The 25,121-nt window shown below is 53.5% G+C and overlaps 1 protein-coding gene across 11 annotated transcripts in view; it reads left to right on the forward strand.

Annotated features, from left to right (window-relative positions):
• Positions 1 to 25,121, forward strand: part of POU2F2 (POU class 2 homeobox 2) — a 32,358-nt gene that overhangs the window by 6,323 nt on the left and 914 nt on the right. For 2 of the 11 annotated variants that reach the window (XM_090261378.1, XM_090261384.1), the window contains exons 2-14: positions 1,310 to 1,375; positions 1,465 to 1,499; positions 1,637 to 1,693; positions 4,702 to 4,818; positions 5,048 to 5,317; positions 19,028 to 19,133; positions 19,221 to 19,312; positions 21,388 to 21,549; positions 21,681 to 21,822; positions 21,906 to 22,054; positions 22,128 to 22,304; positions 23,542 to 23,608; positions 24,903 to 25,098. In XM_090261378.1, the coding sequence (XP_090117504.1) occupies positions 1,310 to 1,375; positions 1,465 to 1,499; positions 1,637 to 1,693; positions 4,702 to 4,818; positions 5,048 to 5,317; positions 19,028 to 19,133; positions 19,221 to 19,312; positions 21,388 to 21,549; positions 21,681 to 21,822; positions 21,906 to 22,054; positions 22,128 to 22,304; positions 23,542 to 23,608; positions 24,903 to 25,098 (1,636 nt within the window). Of the gene's footprint in view, positions 1 to 1,309; positions 1,376 to 1,464; positions 1,500 to 1,636; positions 1,694 to 4,635; positions 4,819 to 5,047; positions 5,318 to 19,027; positions 19,134 to 19,220; positions 19,313 to 21,387; positions 21,550 to 21,680; positions 21,823 to 21,905; positions 22,055 to 22,127; positions 22,305 to 23,541; positions 23,609 to 24,902; positions 25,099 to 25,121 lie in introns of all 11 variants that reach the window. The other 9 variants (XM_090261382.1, XM_090261386.1, XM_090261383.1 and 6 more) reach the window with 7 other exon arrangements.

Raw genomic sequence — 25,121 nt, forward strand, 5'->3', positions numbered from 1 at the left:
AGGTGGGGATTGTAGTGTCCTGTGGCAGACCCATTTGGGTCTGAGTCAGGGTCCTGAGAAAGGGCTGAGGCTGAGTTGGGAATCGAGCCCAAATGAAGATATTGGACTATCTGGATGGTATTTGGGATCCAGGGTGGGTAAGGGGATTGAGCGCGTGTCAGGCAGGGGCCCAGATCTGTGTGAGGGTCTAGGGCTCGAGGCGATGTCAGGGTGAGCTCGGGTTGGGGTGACTGTTGGAGAGGAGGTGGGTGCAAGTCCTGACGGGGTTCATTAGCCCAGAGCAGTCCTGATTAAAAGCGGGAACCCTGGAGTCACGGAAACTGGGTCCGATCAGGGTAGCTGCTGTCTCATGGTGCTCTTGGGGGAGTGGCACCTCCTCAGAGCCTCCGTTCCCTTCTCTGTGAAATGGGGGTAGCATTAGCACCACCTGCAAATGTGAGTTTGGAGTCATTCAGCGCTGTGCTTGGCGCTGGTAAGCGCCCAGCTTCCCGTTGTTGGTGTTGAGCACTGTCCTTGCTCTGTGTCCCCTGGTGCCAGCCTGCTGCTCCCCACCCTCTACCCCTTGCCACCTCCCTTTATTTCTGGAGTCTATAGAACCCCAGAGAGGGACTGCATGTTAGGGGCCAGGTATCTTGCTGGGATTTGGGTGTGCAGTTAGAATCCAAGGCTGAAGTCCCAGGTAAGGTCAGGGACAGAGCCGGAAGGGGTGGTGGCTGCTAGGCATCGAATCCAAGGAGGGAGGCTGGTGCAGACGAGGTGTGGACGGGAAAGTGGTGGGCTGGGGAGGCCAGCGGGCTGCTGAATCACACCGGAGACCTTGAGACGTGCTCCTTTGGGGATGCTGTGGTCCTGTCACATCCCCCAGCCCTGCTCAGAGTGGAAAACATGCCTCAGCTGAAACCTGGCGAGGCAGGACGGGCGCAGGGGCGGCACGCCTCAGCAGGAGGCCCACGGCTGAGTCTCTCCTTTGGAACATCACCAGCCTCCTCCCAGGCAGCCAGGCTCACGGCCATCGCCCACTGTCTACCTCCTGCCCTGCCCCAGGGCCTCCCAGGGCCCAGCCTCCCTATGCACCTTCTGGAGGGTGAAAAGGATCAGGCAGGAGCCCCAAGGCCTGAAAGGCCCTCTCCTGTCTTCTCAGAGAAGGGCAGAGGCCTTGAACCAAGAGCATGACTCCTGGAAAGAGACACTTAGGAGGTGGCAGGGGGGGGGGAGGGGGGTTTGGGGGGAGGCCGGGGTGCTGCTGAAGCAAGGCCCGAGAGCCTCCTGGCTTCCCCTCACTGCACTTCCATCCCTCCTCTGTCCCCAGAAATAAGAATGTCTAAGCCTCTGGAGGTCGAGAAGCAAGGTCTGGACTCCCCGTCAGAGCACACAGGTGTGTGGAAAGGCAGAGGGTGGGCAGGGCCAGGTGTGGGGAGCGGTGGGGGCGGCTGGTGACAGCTTGCCTTTCCCCTCTCATTGCAGACACAGAAAGAAATGGACCAGACACTAACCACCAGGTCAGGAGGCAGTGGATGAGCAGAAGGGGTGGGGATGGAGAGAAGGGGGCAGAACGGGGCTCTGCGGGGGAAGGACGAAATGTCAGCCAGTGCTTCGTCTCACTAGTTCCATCCCTATCCCAACTTTCTCTCCACAGAACCCCCAGAATAAGACCTCCCCATTCTCCGTGTCCCCAACGGGCCCCAGCACCAAGGTAAGCACCTGTCAGAACAGCCAGGGCAGCAGGAGGGGGAGGGGTGTCCTGTGATGGGTGGCAGTTGCTTTTGGGAGAGAGTCCCACAGTCCTGCCATGGACCCAGGGTCTGAGGGGACACCTAGCCCTGGCACCTTGGTGACAAGGCTCCTCCCACCCCTTCTCGCCCTCGGGCTCCCGCCCCAGGCCTGTGACTCACCCGGGCTCCTTCCCCTTCCCTGGGGGGTGGGGGTGGCCAGGGAAATCCCCCCCAGAGCCCCAGGGCGATGAACAACAGGAAGCTGAGGGCCCGCCCCCATCCCGACTTCCCTGACCGAGGAGGGGCCTGCCCCACCCCACCCTCTGCCCCCCAACACACCCTCGGGGGGTGGGGGTGCTGGGGTTAGGGGAGGCAGGCCCCGTGAGGATGGCTGGGGGACTGAGGAGATGCTGCAGGAGAGGATGGCGGGGAGGCCTGAAGTGGCCAAAGAGAGCACATCCCAATCCAGACAGGCCCTGCTGCTGGACACTGATGAGCTCCCTGGGCTGTCAGGGGCCCTGTCTTCTTCCTCCAACCTGGTGGGGCCAGCCAGCCAGCCAGAGGCCTGAGGGCAGCACAGGGGCGGGGGCAGACGGGGCAGAGCCAGGACTCCTGATCCTGCCAGAGGTGGCAGAGGGATGGGGTGGGGGGCTGGGAACTGCTCTGTGCCCATGGAAAAATCCCTTCCCCCTCTGGGCTTCTCAGTTTCCCCTTCTCTAACACGGTGGGGGGAGGGGGGCAGTCAGATTAGATGGCCTCTGAGGTCCCCTCCACAGCTAGCGCACTCTTATGCCACTTGGTGGGCAGGTGTCTTGGTTCTTGCCTTGAGCGAGTTGGCCAGGGCCCAGGGCAGGTCTCCAGCTCGGACCTCCCTCCCTCTGATCTCAGTTCTGGCTCTGACCTTGGATAGAGCGTCCATCTATCTCCTCCACGCCCACCTTCCTCAGCTGAATCTTTGCAGCCTCCCCAGGCCTCACGGCAGCCCTGTCTCTGTGGGGAAAGCCGTGGAGCCCAGGGAAGGAAGGGTGGTCGCGCCCCTTCCCAGGCCTGGGCCCTGGTTTCCAGAGGGGGCTCAAGGCCGCGGTGGGCCCCACCCTCCATGTCTCCGTGTCAGTCCTCCCCTTCCTGCAGGCTCCCGTGCTCCCATCACGATTTCACACAAATCCACACACCACCATGTACAGTTATTTACGTCATCACTCTGTTAATTGGCTCAGTTTTTTTAAAAGCACTTTCTTTTAGAGAAGATACAAAAGTGCAAAGAAGAGCATAATGAAAATAGCGCCCCAGGTACCCGTCAGTCAGCTTCAGCAGTTACTGACTCGTGAACTGGCTTGCTCTTTCAACAGCTGAGATAAACTTTTTTCTTAAATGGAAATTTCATGAATGGAAAACCAAAATCACTTGCCATGGAAATAAATACAACGATTATTAAAATGTACCCAGAGACGCTTGCCTGCCAATGGGTGTAGCCAGAGGCCCGCTCTCTGTTAACAGGGGAATTGGCTGGTTGGGAAGCGTTAGAGACGTCCTAGCACCTGACAGAGACGTTCCGAAGAGAACCAGGAAGAATGAACGAGCTATGAAGGAGGATTAGTGTTCTCACCATGGCTGTCAATATTGTTTGTTTAAAAAATATATTTTAATTAAAATATGACACACACACACATAGCTCCTCTGTGTAGAGTTCTGTGGATTTTCACAAACTGAGCAACCATATCTCCAGCACCAAATCAAGAAGCAAAACACGACCAGACTTCCAGAACGGCCTTCATTCCCCGCCAGGACTTAAGCCGCTGCCCCTGGCTTCCAGTACTCACTGTTGTTCCATGCTGCACCCTGAACCCCTACAACTTTCTGACATTTGTGTCCCATCCTTAGGGACATGCCACTGACCCTCTCTTGTTTGGCCTTCTCCAGGCCTCTGTCTGCCTGTCCTTCGCAGTCTGCGTTCCACACGCCACGCCCCTGCCAGGCTGCTGTGTCACCTGGCACAATTGCTTTTCCTGCAGACTTTTTTTTTAAGCAAAATGATACTGGGACATCAGGCTGCATGATGATCCCCAATGTCCCCTGTGCCCCATTCCCATGTGTCCTTTCCCAACAGACACCGCCCCCCCCCCCCAGATGAGCCCACTGTTGTCGGGCTTTTTGTGTAAGACAGGAGGGAGGCCAGGGCCACTTTATGCTGGCCTGCCCTACGTTTCTGATGCAAGATGCCTTCGAATCCTACGAAGAGAGGGGAGGGGCTCGAGGGGCTGCAGCACTACAGGCTGCCAGCGGGCAGCGCTTGGGCCGCATCGGGCCTGCAGATGTGCTTTCCTTGTCCTGCAGCACTTTTGCTTTAGATTTTAAAGTCTGTGGCTGGCATGGTGGGAGCAGCAGGAGCCGGGCAGGCCTCTCCTGCAGGCAGGTGGGTGGGTGGCCTCTGCAGCCCACCCGTTGACCTCTGCCCAGGTCACCCATCCGTGCTGTCTGAATGTTTCTGTTTGCATTTGAATTTGTGACCCATGTTCTAAAGCAGTATGGGTGTATGTGTTTAATATCCTAAGACCCTCTCTTCCAATAAAATTTTACTGCATTGGACAAATAAGAGATGCACCTCTGACTGAAGCAGATGAGGGCTGTGGGACCCAGAGCCCCTTATTTGAGGTCCCCTGGCCCCATGGCATCATTTCCCAATTTACAAATGGGGAACCTGACCGCCCAGAGGGGAAGCGTGCTCTCCAAAGGTGGCCCTCTCCCTAGGGAGTTTGGGGGCAGGGGTGTGGTAGTGCACCTGACTCACTAGGAAGCAGGTGAGGCCGGCGGCCTGAGGGCCCGTGCTGACAAATGCAGGGTCTGGCCTCCAGGCCCTGCCTGCTTCTCCTGTGCCGGCCAGAAGCTGCTGTTGCCACACAAGTGCCCTCTCTTTGGTTCGCAGGTGGGCATTCTCTCTGGCCTCCACTTAACATTCTGGGGTCCCGGACCCTGCCTCTCTCCTCCCCAGATCAAGGCTGAAGACCCCAGCAGCGACTCAGCCCCAGCAGCACCCCCGCCCCCCCAGCCGGCTCAGCCACATCTGCCCCAGGCCCAGCTCATGCTGACGGGCAGCCAGCTTGCCGGGGTAAGTACTTGGGGAGGACAGGGACAGGGGCACAGGCCCGCCGTCTCCATCGGTTACCGGACCGATGGCCTGGGTGTCCTTCCAGGGCCACAACCGCTCTCAGCCGTCTGCCTCTTGCCCTCCTCTGCCTCCTGGAAGACTTGCTTCCTTACCTGTCTGGCTCAGGCACTAACCCCTGTCTGCCTTCTCTGGCCCCCGCCCCCGCGCCTGCCGCCCGCCCGCCCCACAGCTCACGGCGCTGATGCCGGCTCAGCAGCAGCTCCTCCTGCAGCAAGCACAGGCCCAGCTCCTGGCCGCCGCCGTGCAGCAGTCCAATGCCGCCGCCGCTGCCGCCGCCTCCTCCACCTCCTCCTCCTCCTCCTCCTCCTCTGCCTCCTCCTCAACCTCGCAGACCCCAGCCTCTTCTGGGGGAGGTGACCTGCCACAACCACAGCCTGCCAGCCAGCCCCCCGGGACCCCACAGCTCACCCTGTCCCAGCCCATCCAGCTCACAGCACAGGTAAGGGTGGCCCGGGAGCAGAGTCCCCCAGTAGAGGACCCACAGACCTTGCCGACTGTCCCCGCCACCGGCCACATGGCAGGCGGTTCCCAGAAACCCTAGGGAGGCTTGGGAGATGCTGCCCCATCTCTCAGAGGGGCAGAGCAAGGCTCAGGGAGGGGACACTCTCCACAGGATGGAGCACTTCCCACCAGGACCGCTCTGCAGGTGGCGCGCTCTCTCTCTCTCCCCGCGGAACCCCTGGGCTACACGTGCCTTCTCTGCCCCTAGCTGAGGGATCACAGCCGCCTGGGAGTTGGGCACATTATCCTCGATTTACAGCTGAGGAAACCGGGCGCCACCCCTGTGTGGGTGCAAAACGCAAGGCTGAGACTCAGAATCGGGGCCTCACATTGAGCCCCTGGCTCAGCCGATGAACCGCCCTCTCAGAAAAGGGGGCTGTGGTCTCTGAGTTAGGAAATCTGCATTCTTTCTCCCTATTCTGGCAACTTCTGGACATCAAATACTGAGTTAGGGACTCTATGAGTTTCCTAGGGCTGCCATAACAAGGTTTCACAAACTGGGTGGCTTCAAACAACAGAAATTTATTGCTGCAGACCAGAGTCCAAAATCAAGGTGTGCTCTCCCTGGAGGCCCTAGGAAAGAATCCTTCTTTGCTTCTTCTGGCTTTTGGGGGTGTGGAAATCCCTGGCATCTTCTAACTGGATTGTCTCCATCTGTCCTCTGCCATCTTCTCTCTGCATCCAAATTTCCCCATCTGATAAGGACGCCAATTGTCAGATTAGGGGCCACCCCAATGATCTCACTGTAACTTGTTTACATCTACAAAGACCTTATTACAAATAAGGTCACACTTATAGGCACCAGGAGTTAGGACTTCCAATATATCTTTTTGGGGACACAATTCAACCCATACTGGGGCTGACAGAGTTCCCGTAAGGAGAATAGATCGGAGCAGAGCAGGAGCTGGGCAGACTTCTCCTTCCACTGGGTCTGCTCTCTCCAACCCACCCCATCTACACCTGCTCACGGCACCCATTTGTGCTACCTGCCTGGTTTCCATAAGCACTGGAGTCTGTGGCCTGTGTTCCAAGGCAGTGAAGGTCCTGAGAAGTCCTACAGCGAGGCACCCTGTTTAACTCCCCTTTGCCCTGTGCACCCACGTGGCTGCTCTGCGGATGGCTCTGTCTCCCTCCCCACCCCCTCCTACCGACCCCTGGGCAGATGCTGCCGCTCCAGGGTGCTGTCCATTGCACACAAGGCAGTTCCCTGGATGGAGTTCTGCCTCCCTTGGGCCTTTTCGCTACTGACAAGCGCCCTCATTTGGGACTGTCCTTCACACTGAGCTGGTGTGCCCCTCGTTAGAGCTTCCTGCCTCTGTGCCTGTGCTCCAGAACAGCTTCCACATGTAGCCTCCCAGTGCCAGGCTCGCCACGGTAACCACAACGAGAGCCTGCTTGGTACTGCCTTGGTACCAAGCACTGTGCTAATGTGGCCGCCTTGAATCCACCATGGCCAAGGCTCTGAAGGGCAAAGTGACTTGCCTCCCCAGGTCGCACCATGAACGTGAGTGGCAGGACAAGCAGCCTGGGAGTCCAGGGCTCTAATCATGTGATCTGGGGCTGCTGCATTTAGCTGTCTTCCAAGGGACATGTGTCCTGCCCTCCCACACCGGCCACCAGAGGCCCCAGCAGCAGGTGTTCCGTCTACCTCGTAGCACATGCGGCTCCTCACAGAGCAACACCGAGGCTCAGTGCTCCGTGTCTGTGCTCTTGTCCTTCTTTCTACCTGAAAGTCAGCTCCCTCCCTTTCCCTAGACAGCTCCTCTCCTTCCTTCAAGCCCCAGCTTGGGAGTCCACGGAAGTCTTGAAGACGTCCCTTCCCTCCAGTTGGTTTGCCTTCCTGCCTCCTGCCTGCTCTGGAGGCCCGAAGCCCAGGCTTCTCCTTCTGATCCTGAGCACCCAGGGCTGTGTCCCAATATGCTGAGGAAGTGTCTGTTGAAGGAACAAAGATGACAGGGAGGAGGAAAGACAGGGCGGCCTAGTGCAGACCCAGCCTGGCCATCACCCGCTTTGAGCAGTAGATACCCCCTGTGCTCATACACCCTTCCAACGACGTGCCCCAGGCCCCCCGCAGACCACAGCAGCAGGCTGACCCCGGCCCCCAGCCATCCCACCAGGCCTGATTCTCAAGGTCTCCTGAACCCTCACTGCCAAGCCCTCTCCTCTTGCTCCTCCCGCCCCAGCTTTCCTCAGCTCATCTTCCCTGTCTGTCCTCTGCAAGTGCTAAGCCGGGCCAAGTCTGCTTCCTGGGAGTTCTGTTGCCCGTGACCTCTCTCCACGACAGACAAACGTGCGTTCTGTTCTGCCGCTGTGCTGGCACCATGCTGGGCCCAGGCTGCGGCGGGGACCGTGCGTCTCCTGCCCTGGCTGCCCCAGCCTGTGTCTCATGCCTGCTGATTCCACTTTATGTGCCTGCTCAGCTCTGTCCTGCATCATTTCACAGACATCTCCCGGCCTCCTGCCTGTCAAGCCCGGGAGTGACTCAGACTCCCCCTCGCCCCTGTGAGGGCTCCCAGTCTTGTAAGGAGACAAATACACCAATGAACCACTAAGAAATGCTTTACTTGAAAAACACTAAGAAAGTCAAAAGCACCCCTAACCTTATCACTTTATTTTAAATTTTATTGATTGCTTTTACAGAGAAAGAGGAAAGGGGGGAGAGAAATGTTGATTCGTGTTCCACTTAGTTGTGCATTCATTGGTTGCTTCTTGTATGTGCCCTGGCCAGAGACCGGATCTGCGACTTTGGCATATCGGGACAACACTCTAGTCAGCTGAGCTACCTGGCCAGGGCCACTAACCTTGTCACTTTAAAATTATAAAAAGTATGAAGGGAAATTCCCCTTTCTGTCCCTCTAATGCCAGCTTCCAAAGTGATGTTGGTTAAACCGTTTGGCAGGAACCCTCCCTGAATCTTTCTAGCTTGTACAGATAAAGGGGTGATTAGCATACAGTTTTATAATTTGTGTGTTCAGCGCCCGGCATGATGCTTTCCACCGAGAGGCCTGCGCGGGTGTTTACTGAATCAATGAGAGATGTTTTGCTGGAGCTTTTCAATCAAGACTAGGGAAGACATCTCTCCAGAGGAGTCATTCAGAACATCTGGGGTAGGGGTAGGCATTGATTGAAAATTTACATTAACTGTTAAAACATCATTTTGTATTTGGAGAGCAAAAAAAAACAAAAAAACAAAAAACCCTATTTTTGTAATATGACCATGGCAAATAGAGCTTGGCAAAATCTTTTAGACTAGCAGGATCTAGTGAATAAAGATTTCCCAGAGAAACCTACTGGATGCGGTAGGAAAAGAAAGGTGACCTATGTCTGAGGGAGTCAGGGAAGGCTTCTGGGAGGAGGTGGTATCTGAACTGAGGTAGGACAAATCAGTTTCCCAGGTGGGCCCTGGCCAGGTAGCTCAGTTGGTTAGAGCATTGTCCCAATATGCCAAGGTTATGGGTTCACTCTCTGGTCTGGGCACATTCAATAGTCAACCAACGTATGCATAAATAAGTAGAACAACAAAAATCAATATTTCTCTCTCTCTCTCTCTCTCTCTCTCAAATCAATCAATAATTATTTTTATAAAAGAGTTTACCAGGTGGATGAGCTGGAGAAAGGGCAGTGGGAACGGGGGATCCTAAGTGAGAGAGCAGGGTGGACTTAGGGAGTTGGGGGTGGGAGCCAGTGAAGGATGAGGTGGGAGAGGGTGTCAGCCGGGCCACTCCAGGTGGCTGAAAGGAAAAGGGAACACTTGGCTCATATCACTTAAAAGGCCCAGCCTGGAACGTCAGGGGTCTGTCTCCCTTTTCATTCTGGGATGGACAAGCTGGGTCCCAGAATTTGTAAACTTGCTGCCACCCTGCCCAAGGAGATAAAGCATACCCCGTGACCAGGCTCGAGTCTGTTCCCCCGCCCTGAGAGTGGGGGAGAGCAAGTTCCCAACAGGAAGAGACAGGTCCTGTTGCTTGAAGAATAGGCAGTGGATGCCAGGCCAGCCAAACCACCCACCCTCAGGTGTTGTCAGTGTGCCCACACACAGGACCAGGAGCCCGGCCACGGCCTGCTGGCCACGCCACCATTTCTGGGCTGGGATTTGCTACGGTTCATCCGTCCTGGAATTTTAGCATGAGGTAGCATGGATGTAACCCGTGATCCATGTGCAGGCTGTTTTTCTCCCTGTTCAGTGCTTCTCTGTGGTGTTCTGTCCCAGTCACTGGGACTTCCTGGGCTCCTTGTGGCAGGGCCACCCTCTGGGGGAAATTGGTATATAGAAGGCATAGAAGAGCCCTGGCTGGTGTGGCTCAGTGGATTGAGCGCCAACCTACTAACCAAAGAGTCACTGGTTAGGCATTCCCGGTCAGGGCACATGCTTGGGTTGCGGTCCAGGGCCCCAGTTGGGGGTGCCAGAGAGGCAACCACACATTGATGTTTCTCTCCTCTTTCTCCCTTCCTTCCCTTCTCTCTAAAAATAAATAAATAAAATCTTAAAAAAACAAAACAAAACATAAAAGAGCCCACTCTAGAGACAGGCCACCTCTGTTCTTGCCCCTCCCCCCCCCAACTTTTAGAGCTTCTCCTAGTGCAGTGACTGGAAAAATCAGTCACTCATTCCTTCAACACTCATTAAGCACTGTATGTATGCCACTGCCCACTCACGGACCAGAGGGGACAGCTCTGAATGAGGCAGGGGACCTCATATTCTAGTGGGGAGATGAACAATAGACAAGTAGACAAACAGCAACACAAGCCTGTTTTAGAGTAAGCATAATGAAGAAAATGAAACTGGGTGGTGCCGTTGAGGAAGGAAGCCACTTTTAATAGAGTGGTCAGGAAAAGTGTCACTGTGAAGGTGGCCTTGGAGAGCTGAGGCCTGAACAAGTCAGTCTTGAAGAAGCCAAAGGGAGAGCTTAGAGGAAAAGGCAACAGCAAGTGCAAAGGTCCTGAGGCGGAAACCAGCCTGACTTGCTCAGGGCACAGAGGAAGGCGGTATGGCTGGAGCAAAGCTAGTGAGTGGGAGACAAGTAAGAGGTGAGGGGGCAGCAGGCAGGGCCTGTGGGGCCTGATCAGGGCATTCGGAATATATGATAAGTGTGATGGGAAACTATCGGGGTTATTTAATTAGGTGAGTGATGTGACCCGATTGACCGTTGACAAAGCTCCCCCCAGGTGCCACAGGGGGAATGCACTGTGGGGGACAAGAACAGAAGTGAGGAACCCAGTCCTTGAAGTCATCCAGGTGGGAGATGGGGGTGAGGGTAGGGGTCCGGGATACTATTTGGTATGGCCGGATAGGTCAAGGGTGACATCTAGGACTTTGGCATCAGCATCTGTGTAGTGCCCAGACAGTTTTCTGAGATGGGTGAGATGGGGAGGAACAGGGTGTTTTGGAGGGCTGGGATAGGGAACCAGGAGTTCCGCTTTGGATGGTACGATGTGAAGAATCTTGATCATCCAAGTAGAGATCTCAGACAGGCAAACGGATATGTGAGGCTAGAGCTCAGCAGAGAGCCTGGGCAGGAACTGGAAGTTGTGCGTTGCAGAAAGAGGATGAAGGCAATGGCCAGATGGGGCTTCCACCCGTGGGAGCTCATGGTCGAGTGGGGTGATGTCAGGCAGGGGTGAGCTGAGGCTGCAGGGGCAGCAAGTGGTCATGTTGGAGGAGTATGTGGAGATTTCCAAAGTGCTTTGTGGATAATAATATTCCCCAGGCCTCAGAACCACCCAGTGGAGAGTTAGACATTATTACCCCCATTACGTAGATGAGAAAACGGAGTCCCTGAGAGAGAAATGACTCCATGATAATGACTGCCATTTAGGGAGGATGTGTAAATGACCATGGATCAGCCTAACTGTTCTACACATGTTGTCTCATTTACTTCCTTTAACGGCTGCCTGAGGTCAGAATTATTGAGGTGTCACCTGAGGAAGCTAAGGCTAAAAGAGGGTAGGTGTGCACGGTCCCATGGTTGTGAGGAGCAGAGTCGGGTTCGGCGATGTCCAGGGCCCGGGTCGCTCCAGGACACCGTGTGTTGCCACCCTCTGCAGTTCAGGAGGCCGAAGCCAGAGGGAGTTGGCTTTCTTCCAAGTCACACAGCAAGAAGCAGGCAAGAGGGCCAAGGTCAAGACCCTAAGCCGCTGAGCTGGAAGGAACCCTTGCCCCCCCTTTAGGCTACCCTCTGTGGTGTTCTGGGCAGGTGGGGTGCAGGTTCACCCAGATTTCCCAGGACAGGTGCTCACTGCCTTCTCAGGCAGCCCATTGCCCCACTGGGCAAACCGGCACAAGCACATCCTCATTTTGAACAGCTGGTCACAACATCATTCACAGGGTCTCCAGACCCCACCCCTTCCTGCCCTCCCCACTCTGCACTGAACTCTGGGCTGTCCATGTCTTAGAACTGGTTGTAACCTGTCAGATCAGGGATGGCCAGTGAGTGTCGATGCGCACGCCAACCCCGCTGCAGTCATAGTGGCCGCCAGAGCCGGTGTGGGGGCCTGCGGCAGCGACCACAGGAGTCTTCCCTGTGCGCGGGCTGAGCTGCTGTGCCTGGGCTGAAGACAGCCACCACTCTGGACCCAAGCCTCCTCTGGTTCTTGCCCCTGAGGTGGAACCACACTAGGTGGAAGAATGAACAGGTACACTCCAGGTCACCCGTGTGCCATAAACTGTGCGTCTCAGTCTTTCTGCCCCCGATCTGTGGCCAGCATCCCAGCTGCAGCAAAGCACAGCCTGCTCCTAACACCACCAGTCCTAGGTTTTACCTTATTCATTGGCTGAGAACTCACTGAAGGCCCGTTAGGTGCTTGCACAGGTGTGGGGGTGATCAGAATACAGCGATGAGCAAGAATGGGTCTCTTCGCTTCTTGGCTTGGCTGGGATGTGCTAGTCTTTCTCAGGGGTTGGGGACTGAGCAGATCCTGGCGGGCCCCTTTCCGCCGCTAGCATCTCTGTGCTCTCTCCAGCTTCTCCACTGTGTCACTCAGTAGTAATGCTCCCCCAAGTGGCTTCAGAGCTCACCCTGTCTCTAGACTGTGGGGAAATGGGGACACCTACTGGCCAACTCCAGTACTGAGCCAGCTCACTGTTACCCAGAATCTCTCATTCTTTAATTCTTTTAGTCAACAAACATTTAGTGCACATCCTCCATGTCGCGGCACCTTTCTAAATGGTGGATACAGTGAGGACTAAGGCAGGCAAGTTTGTGCCGTCACAGAGCTCGCACCACCCACTCTAGTTGGGAAGACAGAGCAGAAGCTGCTAATTGTGTGAAGGAAGGGAAAGAATGTGAATGGACTAGAGAGTGACTGAGAGAAAGGGAGACTCCTTTTGAGAGTGAGCGGCCAGGGGAGGCCCCTCTGAGGAGGGGGCATTTGATAGAGACTTGAGTGATGAGGAGGGGACAGTCATGTGCAGATCAGAAAGGGGAGGAAGGCCTTGGTCTAGTGGGTCAGTTGGTTGGAGCATCATCCTATGCACCAAATGTTTGCAGGTTCGAATCCTGGTCAGGGCACATACCTGGGTTGCAAGTTCAATCCCTGGTCGGGATGCATGCTGGAGGCAACCGATCAATATTTCCCTCTGACATTCTCTTTCTCTCTCTCCCTCCCCCTCCCTCTCTCCCCCTTCCTCTCTGTCGAAAATTAATAAGCATGTCTCCAGGTGAGGATTTAAAGGTGTGTGTGTGTGTGTGTGTAAACAAGGGCATGTGCGAAGGCCCTGAGGCGGGGGCTTCTTTTTTGGACTCAGTAACAGGAAGGAGACCAGAGTGGCTGGATTAGCGTTAGGGAGTGACAGAATCATGGGAGGTGAGGAAGAAGAGGCAAGCAGGGGCTGGCTCATGCAGGGCCACAGCAAGGTGTCGGGCGATACTACAAATGTGATGAAACCCAAAGGAGGTTTTCTGGCTTGATTAATATTTAAAAACAGGAACCTGGGTTCCACAGAGCCCCGCCTAGGGGTCTGTGGATAGAATTCAGGAGGGTCCATGAACTCAGATAGGAAAACAATGACATCTCAATTTTTACTATCCTCTCACCGAAAACATAGTATTTCCTTCTGTCACGACTCTGGGCAACAGCCTTCAGTGACACAGCAGAACTTGGGCTTTGTCACCAACGGGATGCACAACTATTTCTGTGTTTCGTACAGTTGTTGCAGATCTCTTAACGTGCTGTTTTCACTCATTACTGCTTTGAGGTTACAGTCATTACACCTATTGCTTGATCTTAAGTAATGTGCTAATTAAAGACGCCCATAGATTACTCTTATCACAATTTGAAATACTTTTTTTCATTTTTTTATTGTTGTTCTATTACAGTTGTCCCATTTTGCCCCTATTGCTACCCCCTGCCCCGCCACCTACCCCCTGCTCCCGCAGTCAGTCCCTTCCCTGTTGTCCACGTCCGTGGGTCATTTACATCAGTTCCTTGACTAGACCCTTCCTCAAAATACTTTTGATAACTGTATTTCAATATAATTGATTTCATTTGAAATCCTATATATTTTATTTGTGTATTTTCTAAAATGATTTAATTTATATTCAGAGAGAGGAAAAGGGAGAGAGTGAGAGGAAGAAAGACATCAATTGGTTGCCTCTCACATGCTCCCAACCGGGGACCTGGTCCGCAACCCAGGCACGTGCCCTGACTGGGAATTGAACTGGCGACCCTTCAGTTTACGGAATGATGCCCATCCCACTGAGTCACACCAGTCAGGTCTATGCTTTTTTCTCTTTTTTCTTTTTAAATTTTGAAAAGGGGCAGCAGCTTTTGTGAGACACCAAAGACTTCAGAGAACAAAAAGTTTAGAACTTTCTGGGTGGGACTTGCGGTGGATGGGATGGATGGGGGAGAGGATGGGGATGAGGGAGCTAAGGGTGACCCCAAGTTTACGGTCTGTGTAATGGTAGATGGGCTGGGGCTAAATTCTTCCTTTCGACTCCTCACTGTGAGACCCCACTGCAAACTGAGTTTCATCTTCTCCACCCTTTTCCTCTTTGTGCTGATTCAGAAAGAAATCTGAGGATACCGCCCTTTTAGGCTTTTGGGGAGGAAGGGGGTGTTTCACTGAGTATCAAGCCTGGGAAAGACAGGAATTAAATATTTTAATTAACAAGTTAAGAATTATAGAAAATCATGAAAATACTAGAGTAAGACTTTATTTCTGTTCTTATTTGATTCAAATGAATGGTCTTGTAATGGGGGTTCACCAGGTCCTGTTAAGTTCTAGGGATGCAAGAAGAATGAGAGGCAGGCCTTGGTAGTGTCGCTCAGTTGGTTAGAGCATCGTCCTGATACACCAAGGTTGTGGGTTCCATCCTCAGTCAGGGCACATACGAGTATCAACCAATGAGCTCTGGCCAACATGGCTCAGTGGGTTAGGCATTGTACTGCAAACTGAAGGGTACCCAGTTTGATTCCTGGTGAGGGTACATGCCTGGGTTGTGGGCCAGGTCCCCAGTTGGGGGTGTGAGAGAGATAACCAGTCTATGTTACTTTCCCTCTCTTTCTCTCTCCCTTCCCCTCTGCCTAAAAATAAATAAGTAGAATCTTCTTAAAAAGAATCAACCAACGAATGCATAGGTAAGTGGAACAACAAGGCTCTCTTTCTCTCCCTCCCTCCCTCCCTTCCTCCTTCCTTCCTTCCCGTTCTCTCTCTGAAATCAATCGGGCAGTCAGCAGTCAGTGAGAAAGGACTAGACCCGGCCTCTGCCTTGCAGAGCTTCAGTCTGGCAGAGGGAAGTGTATGCGAGCAGGCACCATGCACTTCGGGATGTGCAGAGTGGAGCAGCGTGGGTTTGGTTTTGTGGGGTCTGATTTTATACAATGTTCAGGGCCTTTTAGAGAAAAGGAAGACAAAATTAAGAGACTGAAATTAGGTATGGGGTCTTGGAAGGGTCCATTGTAAGTGGGACTGAAGCCCAAGCTTCCCTCACTTCAGGGTCAGTCCACATGCAGAAGGGAGACAGCCATGCAGTTTTTATTGATGGGTGGGTAGGGGGGTTATGAAAGGGAAGGCAGAATGGACACAGTTTCAGAGGATAGAGCATTAGGGCGTCAAACCCCTTAAGCTGTAATCTTCGATGATTAGCAGCAAGAGTGAGAAAGGTGAAAGGTCAGGAGCATCAGGGTACTCCGTCCACTTTCCAAAGTGCACAGAGAAAGCAGAGACCTTTGCAGGTGGACGGGGAAGAGCCTTGAAATGTGGCAGAACAACTGGTTGCAAGCAGGGGCCTCAAGAAGTGCCATTTCAGAACGTAGGAAATGTAGTGGTTAATTCATTAGAAAGAAACATCTGAGTCACTGGGGAAAAAAAAAAGAACTGTGGCAAGATGAATGGCTGGGAAAAGCGGAGACACTGGGCAGAAGTGACTGTTCAATATTTCTTTCTCTATTTGGACTAAGTAAATGTTCAAAATTCAAGAAGTACGGAGGATTTACCTGTTACCAGTTTCTGGTATAGTTTTCTAGGTCTGATTCATGCATACCCAAGCAGATACTTAGATATAATTTTTAAAAAACATAAACAGTAGCACACCTCACTCCCACTGTTCTACCTCTTGAGTTTCTACTCAACAGAACATCCTGGAGATTGCTCCATATCGGGGCACAGAGAGCCTCCTTGTTATTTCCCATGACTGCCTAATATGTCACTGTAGAGACCCGCCCTGACGCAGTGACTCACCCCCTACTGCTGCGCACGCTGGGCTTGTTCCCGCGCCTGCTGAGCACCCCTTGCAGCTGGGAGCATCCTTCTAGAGGTTATTTTGCACAAAGTGGGAGTATAGCCCTAAGATAAACCCTAGGTGTGGAATGGCTGAGTCAAAGGCGTTTGTAGCTTTGGCAGACATTGCCAAACTACCCCTCACCGGCACGGTGGGGAGTGCTTCCCCTCACAGCCTAACACAGCATGTCCTGCACTGTTATCTTTGCTGATCTGTAGCTAAAAATAGCATCTCAGTGCTGTTGTCTCGGTGTTTATCTTACTGTGAGTAAATCTGAATGTTTTTTCATCCAGAGCTGTTTTTATTTCCTTTGCTGGGCAGTCACCAGACCTATCTGTTGGCCAGATTACTATTGAGTCTTTAGGGTTTTTTTCTAATTGACTTTGAATCGCTGTTCATATATTAGAGAATTAAGCACTTAGAGTTGAATTCCTTTTATTTTCCCCCAGTGGTTCAACTCCTGGGACATTAAATTGGCCTTTGGAATCATAATAGCACTGGGAGGAATTGAGGAGCACATGTCATCCCCCCAATTTCTCAGAGGGAAAAAACATTTTACTTGTAGGTAATATGCAGGGTGGGGCAAAAGTAGGTTTGCAGTTATTTGTATAGAAAATACTACAATAATGAATAAATGATAGTAAAAGATTTAACTGTTAGGTATACTCATAACTGTAAACCTACTTTTGCCACACCCTGTAATTTGCAATTATATGAGAAAGTTGCTAATTATGAGACATCAGTCTTGATTCATTTAACAAATATACATGGAGCACCTACTGGGTTCCTGATGCTGTTCTACGTCCTGAGATTAAGCAGCAACCAACAGTCACAAGCTGATGGGACAGTGAAGGAGTAAACAGAAAGAGGTGAAATGGAGGTGACAAAGGGAGGTGGGCTGGTTTGGATCAGGCGGTCAAGGAGGGCATCTTTGAAGAGGTGACTGCGTTATTACCTGAGTGACGAGAAGGACCCAGGCAAAGCATGAGAACGAGAACTGCCTGGCAGAGGGAACAACACTCGTAAAGGCCCTGAGGTGGGAGTGGAGGTCAGGAATACCAGCACAGGCCTCAGTGTCAGGGACCGTAGAGGCCAGGGGAGGAGCTTGGTGGTAGCGGTGTGGGCTACAAGAATCCACTGAAGTGCTGGCCGGCTGGTTCAGCTTCTTGAAGTGTGGTCCCCAACACCAAAAGGTTGCAGGTTCAACTCCCGGTCAGGGCATGTGCCTAGGTTTCAGGTTCGATCCCTGGTCGGGGTGCATACGAGAGGCAACTGATCGATGTTTCTCTCTCACGTCAATGTCTTTCTCCCTTCCTGCTTCTCTCTCTAAAAATCAATTAAAAAACATATCCTTGTGTGAGGATTTATAAAATGAATTCATTGGAGCATTTGTGTGTGAGGGGGTATGTTTTCCTTTTGGAAATGTCCAAACCTAAAAGTAGAGAGAACATGTAAGGAACCACACATATCTTCAACTGGCTCAACAGATATCAACATTGTGCCAATCCTCTTTCATCTATACTCCTGCTTTTTTGGTGGAGGGGCTGGATTTTTCCCTTTCCCTCTTTTCCTGACTCATTCCCCTTTAAAAAAAAATATTTTCATTGATGTATAACAAACACTAAAAAGTGTACAAATCATAAGTATGTAGCTCAGTGATACTAACTGAGCATGTGCATCTAACTGGCAGATCTAGAGGCTGAATACGGCAGCTCCCTGGAAGCCCCCCGGGGTCCCTTCTCGTTTCTGCCTCCCAACATCTAACATGCAAATGGATCATAAAAGAAATCATGCAGGATGTTCTCTACCCTGACCAGCTTCTTTCACTTAGCATCATCACTTTTGGGAAGTTTGTGACACTGTGTGTCATTGTAGGTTGTAGACTGCTCATTCCCGTTGCTGTAGCATTCCATGAATCGCAGCCTGTTTGCCCCAGTCACTTGCTGCTGGGCACTTAAGCTGCCTTCAGGTTCTGGCTACTCCAAATGCCTCTGCTGTGGACATCCGAGCATGTCTTTTCATGAACACGAGTACACACGTGAGGTGGCTCAAACCCAGGCGTGGAACCGGCGTTGGTAAATAGTGCCTGTGTTCATTTGCTAGAGCTGCCACAGCCAAGAACCACAGACTGAGTGTCTTAAACAACAGAAATGTATTCTCTTAGAGTTCTGGAGGCCAGGAGTCCCAAATCAAGGTGTCGGCAGGGTTGGTTCCTCCTGGGGGCTGGGAAGGAAGGGCCTGTTGCAGGCCTTTCTCCCTGGCTTATGGATGGCGTCTTCTCCTCGTGTCTTCACATCATCTTCCTTCTGTGGGTCCCTGCCTCTGTGTCCATATTTCCCCTTTACATGTGGAAGCCAGTCATAGTGGATTAGGGCCCACCCTAGTGACCTCATTTTAAGTTGATCATCTGCAAAGACCCTATAGCTCAGTAAGGTCACACTCTGAGGGGCTGGGGCTGGGGATTCCAACATATGCACTTGGGGGGGAACACAGTCCAACCCACAACAGTGCTAAAGTTCCCCAAAGTGGCTGTACAACCTCCTGACTCACTATGTGCTGGAATACTTTAAGGTTCATTCCAGACATGATACCGTTTGCCTTGGGAGTGTTTTAGAAGGAGGGAAGACTTGGTCTGATTTACATTTTTATACAATTCTATTTGTTCCGTGTGAATGTAAGACAAAGCAAATATTTCATCAAGAAAGAAAAAGTAAAGAGTGAGCCCTCCTGGGACAGCCCAGGCAGGACACTCTGGAAGCCTGGGGTTGGGACAAACCTCCCAGGGGTCCTCAGCTCAGGAGAGCTGTTCAGACACCGTGCTCCGTCCCTCACTGCCTGGTGCCAGGTCACCCTGTGCAGCACCCCTGGGGGCTCAGGCGAGGCAGAGGAGCTCAGGCTGTCTTTCTGTCCACGCCCCTCCCTGCCAGGACATACAGCAGCTCCTCCAGCTCCAGCAGCTGGTGCTTGTGCCGGGTCACCACCTCCAGCCACCTGCTCAGTTCCTGCTGCCGCAGGCCCAGCAGAGTCAGCCAGGTAAGGCCCCAACCCAATGGCCTCCCTGCCGCCCCCATAGGACTCCCCTGCCCTCCTCACCCCACGTGTCCCCCCTTGTCTTCCCAGGCCTGCTACCGACGCCAAATCTATTCCAGCTACCTCAGCAAACCCAGGGAGCTCTTCTGACCTCCCAGCCCCGGGCCGGGCTGCCCACACAGGTGAGTGTCCCCTGAGTGTGCCAGGCTGGGCCAGCAGCAGGGCCTGTGGAAGGCCGAGTGAGTGGGGGTGGGGTTGGGGTCAGGGTTTCCTCTCCCTTTGGCCCACCCCACAGCCACAGGGGCCAGGACAGGCGTCGTGAGTCCTGGAACCCAGCCCAGTTCTACCACGAATTTGCTGTGGGGCCTTAAGCAAGCCTCTCTCTCTGTTTAGATCTTCCTCTGTAGCAGCGATTTTCAACCGGTGTGCCGTAAGAATTTTTAAAACATGCAGTACCTGACAGTTTAGTCAGGGACACTAACCTTTTTTCTTAGATTGTGGGGGGGGAAAAAAAAAGGACAACAGCCAACACAATAGCCATCCGGTGTGAATGAGTCAAAATTATACTTACTTGTTTTGTCAGATTGGCAAAAAATGTATTTTTTGGTGTGCTGCAGAATTTTCATAGTTTACGTGTGCCATGAGGTGAAAAAAGGTGAAAATCGCTGTTCTGTGGAATGAGGGGAGGCAACCAAAGCCGTGGCTCTTAACCTTTCAGGCACATGGACTCCTTTGAGAATCTGGTGGAAGATTTGGATCTGACCCCCACCACCCCTGACTGCACATGCGCACAAACCCAGGAAATTTGGGGGGGTTGAAAGCCTTTAGGTTCAAGTGCCTTGGGTCTCTTCCAGGACTTCAAATGCAGGGCTCTCTTAGGAAGGGTCTGTGGGGTACTAGTTCACACCCCCTTCCCAGGCTAGACACTGAAACAAGGGCCCACAGATATGTTTTATTTGGCACACACCATATTTTAAAAATTGAATTAGTTAACAACAAAATTCCCAGAAAACTCCAGATTCCCAGCGTGTCTTGATGAACCAGAAGCTCTGGCAAAACTGATCTGTGTCCGCATGGTGTGGTGGCGCTGGCCAGAGCAGGGGTTCACTCAAGCAGGGCGTGACCTCTCCAGGCACCTCTGCCCCCTCCTGCCTGTCCGCCACAGTCTTTCTTGGTTTGCTGCCTGGGTTCTAGACTTTCATAATCATCTTTCACAATCCTTTACGGGTTTCAAAGTTTCCTCCTACCCATTTTTGTAACGTAACAGCCTTTTCAAAAAAAAGAAAAAAAAGAATTATTTAGAAAACTCTAAAAGGTTAGAGACTAGTAGAGGGTTTAGCATCAATTCTGAAATCTGAAAATGCTCGAAATCAGGTTGTTCTTATGCTGTGGGCACCAGAAGTCACTTGGCTGCAAAACCTGTCCTGACCTGAGGCAAGGTGGCCAGTGACTTTTCTTTCTCTCTCCTGTGTGATTCAGGCTTTGCTGAGAGCTGTTAATGTGTCTGATTACAGGATGGTGGTTTGAGCCTGGTGGTGGGGAAGGTCACATCACCTACGAGATATGCCCCATGTAGGCTTTCTAAAATCTGAAAATTTTCTGAATTCCAAAACAGATCTGGGCCCAGGGTTTTGGATAACGGATCAAGGACCTGTGTGACCAACTTCCCTGCACCCACCACCTGCTTCAGATCTCTTGTTTTTAGGGAGATGAAGCATTTCAAAAAGAGCTGTTGCTTCTTTGTCACTTCCCCAGTTTCCCTTCCCATCTGGTTTTTAATACTTTTATTTTATTTGCAACTTACCATTTTAGACCAAGTTTCCCCAACAACCCCATGGGGTAGGCAGAGCAGCTGTGATTGTTCCCATCCACAGAGGGGGCAGCTGAGGCCCTGGGAGGCTGAGGCCTGACCAGTTATCCGCAGTTCTGTAGCAGAGCCAGTCCCTGACTCCCTGTCCGAGAGGACTCGCTGCCCCCAGCTCCAGGGAGAGAACCGTTGGCACAAACCCCCCCTCCTGGAGTCTGCAGGCTGGGGGGGATCTGCAGAGTGAGAGGCCCCAGGTGGGGCAGCAGTGTAGCCTTGATGGAACTGGCAGCCCAGTGTGGGAGGAGGGGGCCTCTTGGGGGCAGATGGAGCCAAATCTGCAGGAAGAGGCTGGAAGGCAGGAGGGAGGGAGGGCAGGGGGGCTGCACAGCCATTGCTGAGCCCCATGCTGGTTCCCCGTCCTGCATCCCGCTCACCTGCCCACCTCACCAGGCCGTGACCCGCCCCACGCTGCCCGACCCGCACCTCTCACACCCGCAGCCCCCCAAATGCCTGGAGCCGCCATCCCACCCCGAGGAGCCCAGTGACCTGGAGGAGCTGGAGCAGTTCGCCCGCACCTTCAAACAACGCCGCATCAAGCTGGGCTTCACACAGGTCTGGGACCTCTCGGGGGACCTGGAGGTGGGCGAGGGGGCAAGAGGGCAGGACAAGCTGGTGAGTGGGGCGAGCCCAGCACCCGAAAACCCCACCCTGACTGCCACCCTCTCCCTGCCCCACCGGTGCAGGGTGACGTGGGCCTGGCCATGGGCAAGCTCTACGGCAATGACTTCAGCCAGACGACTATCTCCCGCTTCGAGGCCCTCAACCTGAGCTTCAAGAACATGTGCAAACTCAAGCCCCTCCTGGAGAAGTGGCTCAACGATGCAGGTGGGACTAGGGCTCCCAGGTGGGTGGCAGGCACAGGGGCGGCGGAGGCACCCTCTCATGCCCCCGTCTCCTCCTGGGCACAGAGACTATGTCTGTGGACTCCAGCCTGCCCAGCCCCAACCAGCTGAGCAGCCCCAGCCTGGGTTTCGATGGGCTCCCCGGCCGGAGACGCAAGAAGAGGACCAGCATTGAGACAAACGTCCGCTTCGCCTTAGAGAAGAGTTTTCTAGCGGTGAGGTGCCGCCCTGGGCAGCCCTGAGGGCGGTGAGAGAGTGGGCCAGGGCTAATGAGCCCTCTGCCCGCAGAACCAGAAGCCTACCTCAGAGGAGATCCTGCTGATCGCAGAGCAGCTGCACATGGAGAAGGAAGTGATCCGCGTCTGGTTCTGCAACCGGCGCCAGAAGGAGAAACGCATCAACCCTTGCAGCGCGGCCCCCATGCTGCCCAGCCCAGGGAAGCCGGCCAGCTACAGCCCCCATCTGGTACCAGAGCCCCTCGGGGGGGGGGGGGCAGGGGCACCAAGCTCTGTCACCTCCTTGTCCCTCAGCAGGCACCTTGTGTGACGCACAATCTACCTGGTTGGTCACAGAGCCTAGAACAGAGGCAGGGAGATTCCCCCTCATGGACAGGCTGTCACATGGATGGAGCACTGTCACACAGGGACACAGAGTTTCCAGGAAGCTGTGGTCTTATAGGAGGGACACAAGCACCCACACACATTGACATAGCCAAACAGAGTTATCCCAGGACATAGTCACACAGGGATGGCCACCAGCTCGGGGATGCAGGCACCACCACCCCACACACAGATGCACAGACACACAGACACGGGCAGGGGCAGGGACATTATCACACCCGTGAGTGTTCACTCAGGTCTACAGCACACAGATGCACTCGGGATGAGATACACCAGGACATCCCTCTGCCCCAGCTAATGTGGAAGGGGCTGTGACCCTATAGAGAGGAGCACCCCTCACCCCATGGTGTGGGGAGCAAGAGGGAACATCTGAGCTGAGTCATACAGGGCAAGAGAGAGTCAGCCAGTCCCATGAAGGGCAGGCAAATGGATGGGGGGCACACAGAGGTCTAGAAGCCACAGTGTGTCAAGCCCACTTCGAGGAACTCCAGTACAATTCAGTGTGGTTGCAGCTGGAATGTACTGAATGGAATGTGGGAGGGATGGGGGTCGGGGCTGGGCAGGGACCAAATATTCAAGTTATATACTGAAGAGCTTGAACTTGAACTCACACAGTGCTGAGCTAAGGAGTAGTTCTGAGCTGGGGAGGGACAGGGTCACATTTAAAGCAAAGCTTCTGAGGCTGATGGAAGGATCAGACCGGAGGCAGGGAGGCCAAGAAGGATACTGGTGGGCGTTTCCAGAAAACCAAGCCTCATGATGTCCCAACACCAATACAGAGACACAACTAATCCTTAACCCCTCCCCCCACCACACACTTCAAACCCACGACTGGATAGTGTCAGAGGGGAGGTAGGGGCCCCTCAGCTGGACGTTCCTCTCTCCTGCTGGTGGCTCAGGACCACCAGGGTATAAGTGAAGAAAGACGGTGGGAAGTACCTGCCGCAGTCCAAGTAGTGTGTTGTACCCAGAGCCTCCTTCCCCATCCTGGGGGCAGAGGGGTAGTGGTCATACCCACGGGGACACTACAGGGGCTGCTGGGAGACAGGGGCCTAACCATTCCTTCTCTCCTCTCTCCCCAGGTCACACCCCAAGGGGGTGCTGGGACCTTGCCGATGTCCCAGGCTTCCAGCAGTCTGAGCACAACAGGTCAGGGAGGGCAGGAGGCGGTGGGGAGAACACAAGGCAGGCCTGAGCCCGAGGGGCTCAAGTGGCTCCGGGTGTCCCTGAGCCTCAAGGGGGCAGGGGTTACTGAGGGGAGAAGACCGATTCACCCCTCCTGGCCAGAGAAAAGCATGGGGTTGCTGAAAACTGATGTGCTTGGGATCTGTTCCTGGCATTTATAAACTGTGTGGACTCCAGAAGTGACTTTACCTCTCTGGGCCTCAGTTTTTATAAAATGATTATGAATGTGTAATACACACATAAGCTACATACAGGCCTATATACATATACATGTGAGTGTCACACATGTGCACACGCACTTTTGTACAAAGCCCTCCTTTCCTGGGACAGGGCAACATATACCCTACATGAGAATACTATTTGTAGAAACCCATTATATTGCCCCTCCCAAGGTTAAGAAATAAATGGAGTTTTTTTTCTTTTTAAGATTTTATTTATTTATTTTCAGAGACACAGAGAAAGAGAGAGACAATAATGTGGTTGCCTCTCTCATACCCCTGACTAGGGGCCTGGCCCACAGCACAGGCATGTGCCCTGACTGGGAATCGAACGAGCAACCCTTTGGTTCCTAGGCCAGCACTCAATCCACTGAGCTACACCAGCCAGGGGAGTGGAGGTTTTAAAAAGCAGTAATGGTGTGCCTGGCACTGTTCTAAATGTTTTATAGAGAACATCGACTCATTTAATCCTTGCACCCATTTTATTATCCCCATTTTCCTCATGAGGGAACTGAAGGCCAGAGAGGTGAAGGCGCTTGCCGGGGGCCACAGGTGGGATTTGACAGAGCCAGGAATTGCTGCTCTGGCTGTCTGGCCTGAGGCTGGGCTCTGAGCCCTCTCGGCCTGCCGATTCCTGAGCGGAAAGCCAAGTCACAGTCGCACCTCCCAGCCTGGCCCCTAGAGGGAGCCATAGGGCTCTGCCTTCTGAATACCCCCCAGTTCTCCTCCCACCCAGTTCTTATGTGTGTAAAAGGGGCCGCGGGTGAGGTTCAGGGCAGGCAGGGTACAAGGGGTGCTAGCACACGCTGGGCACAGGGCATGGACTCAGTGAGTGACAGCTTTGATGACTGTGACTGCCATTTCTGTGGCAGTGGCACAAAGAAATGGCCCTGGGAAGGGAGGGCGGTAGGCCTAAGTCAGCTCCGATTGGGGAGGTGCTGGGAAACTGGGGGTGGAGGAGGAAGGCAGGAGTCGACCCCAGGTTCCTGAGTGGAGGATGAGTGGAAGCTGAAGTGTCCCTTTCTGTCTCTCTCTGGCAGTTACTACCTTATCCTCAACTGTGGGGACGCTCCACCCCAGCCGGACAGCCGCAGGGGGTGGGGGCGGGGCCGCGCCCCCCCTCAATTCCATACCTTCTGTCACTCCTCCACCCCCGGCCACCACCAACAGCACAAATCCCAGCCCTCAAGGCAGCCACTCGGCTATCGGCTTGTCGGGCCTGAACCCCAGCGCGGGGTAAGTGGGCAGCTGTGAGCCGG

Source organism: Furipterus horrens, unplaced genomic scaffold (genome assembly GCF_987537825.1).
Source record: "Furipterus horrens unplaced genomic scaffold, mFurHor1.1.pri manual_scaffold_13, whole genome shotgun sequence".
NCBI lineage: Eukaryota > Metazoa > Chordata > Mammalia > Chiroptera > Furipteridae > Furipterus > Furipterus horrens.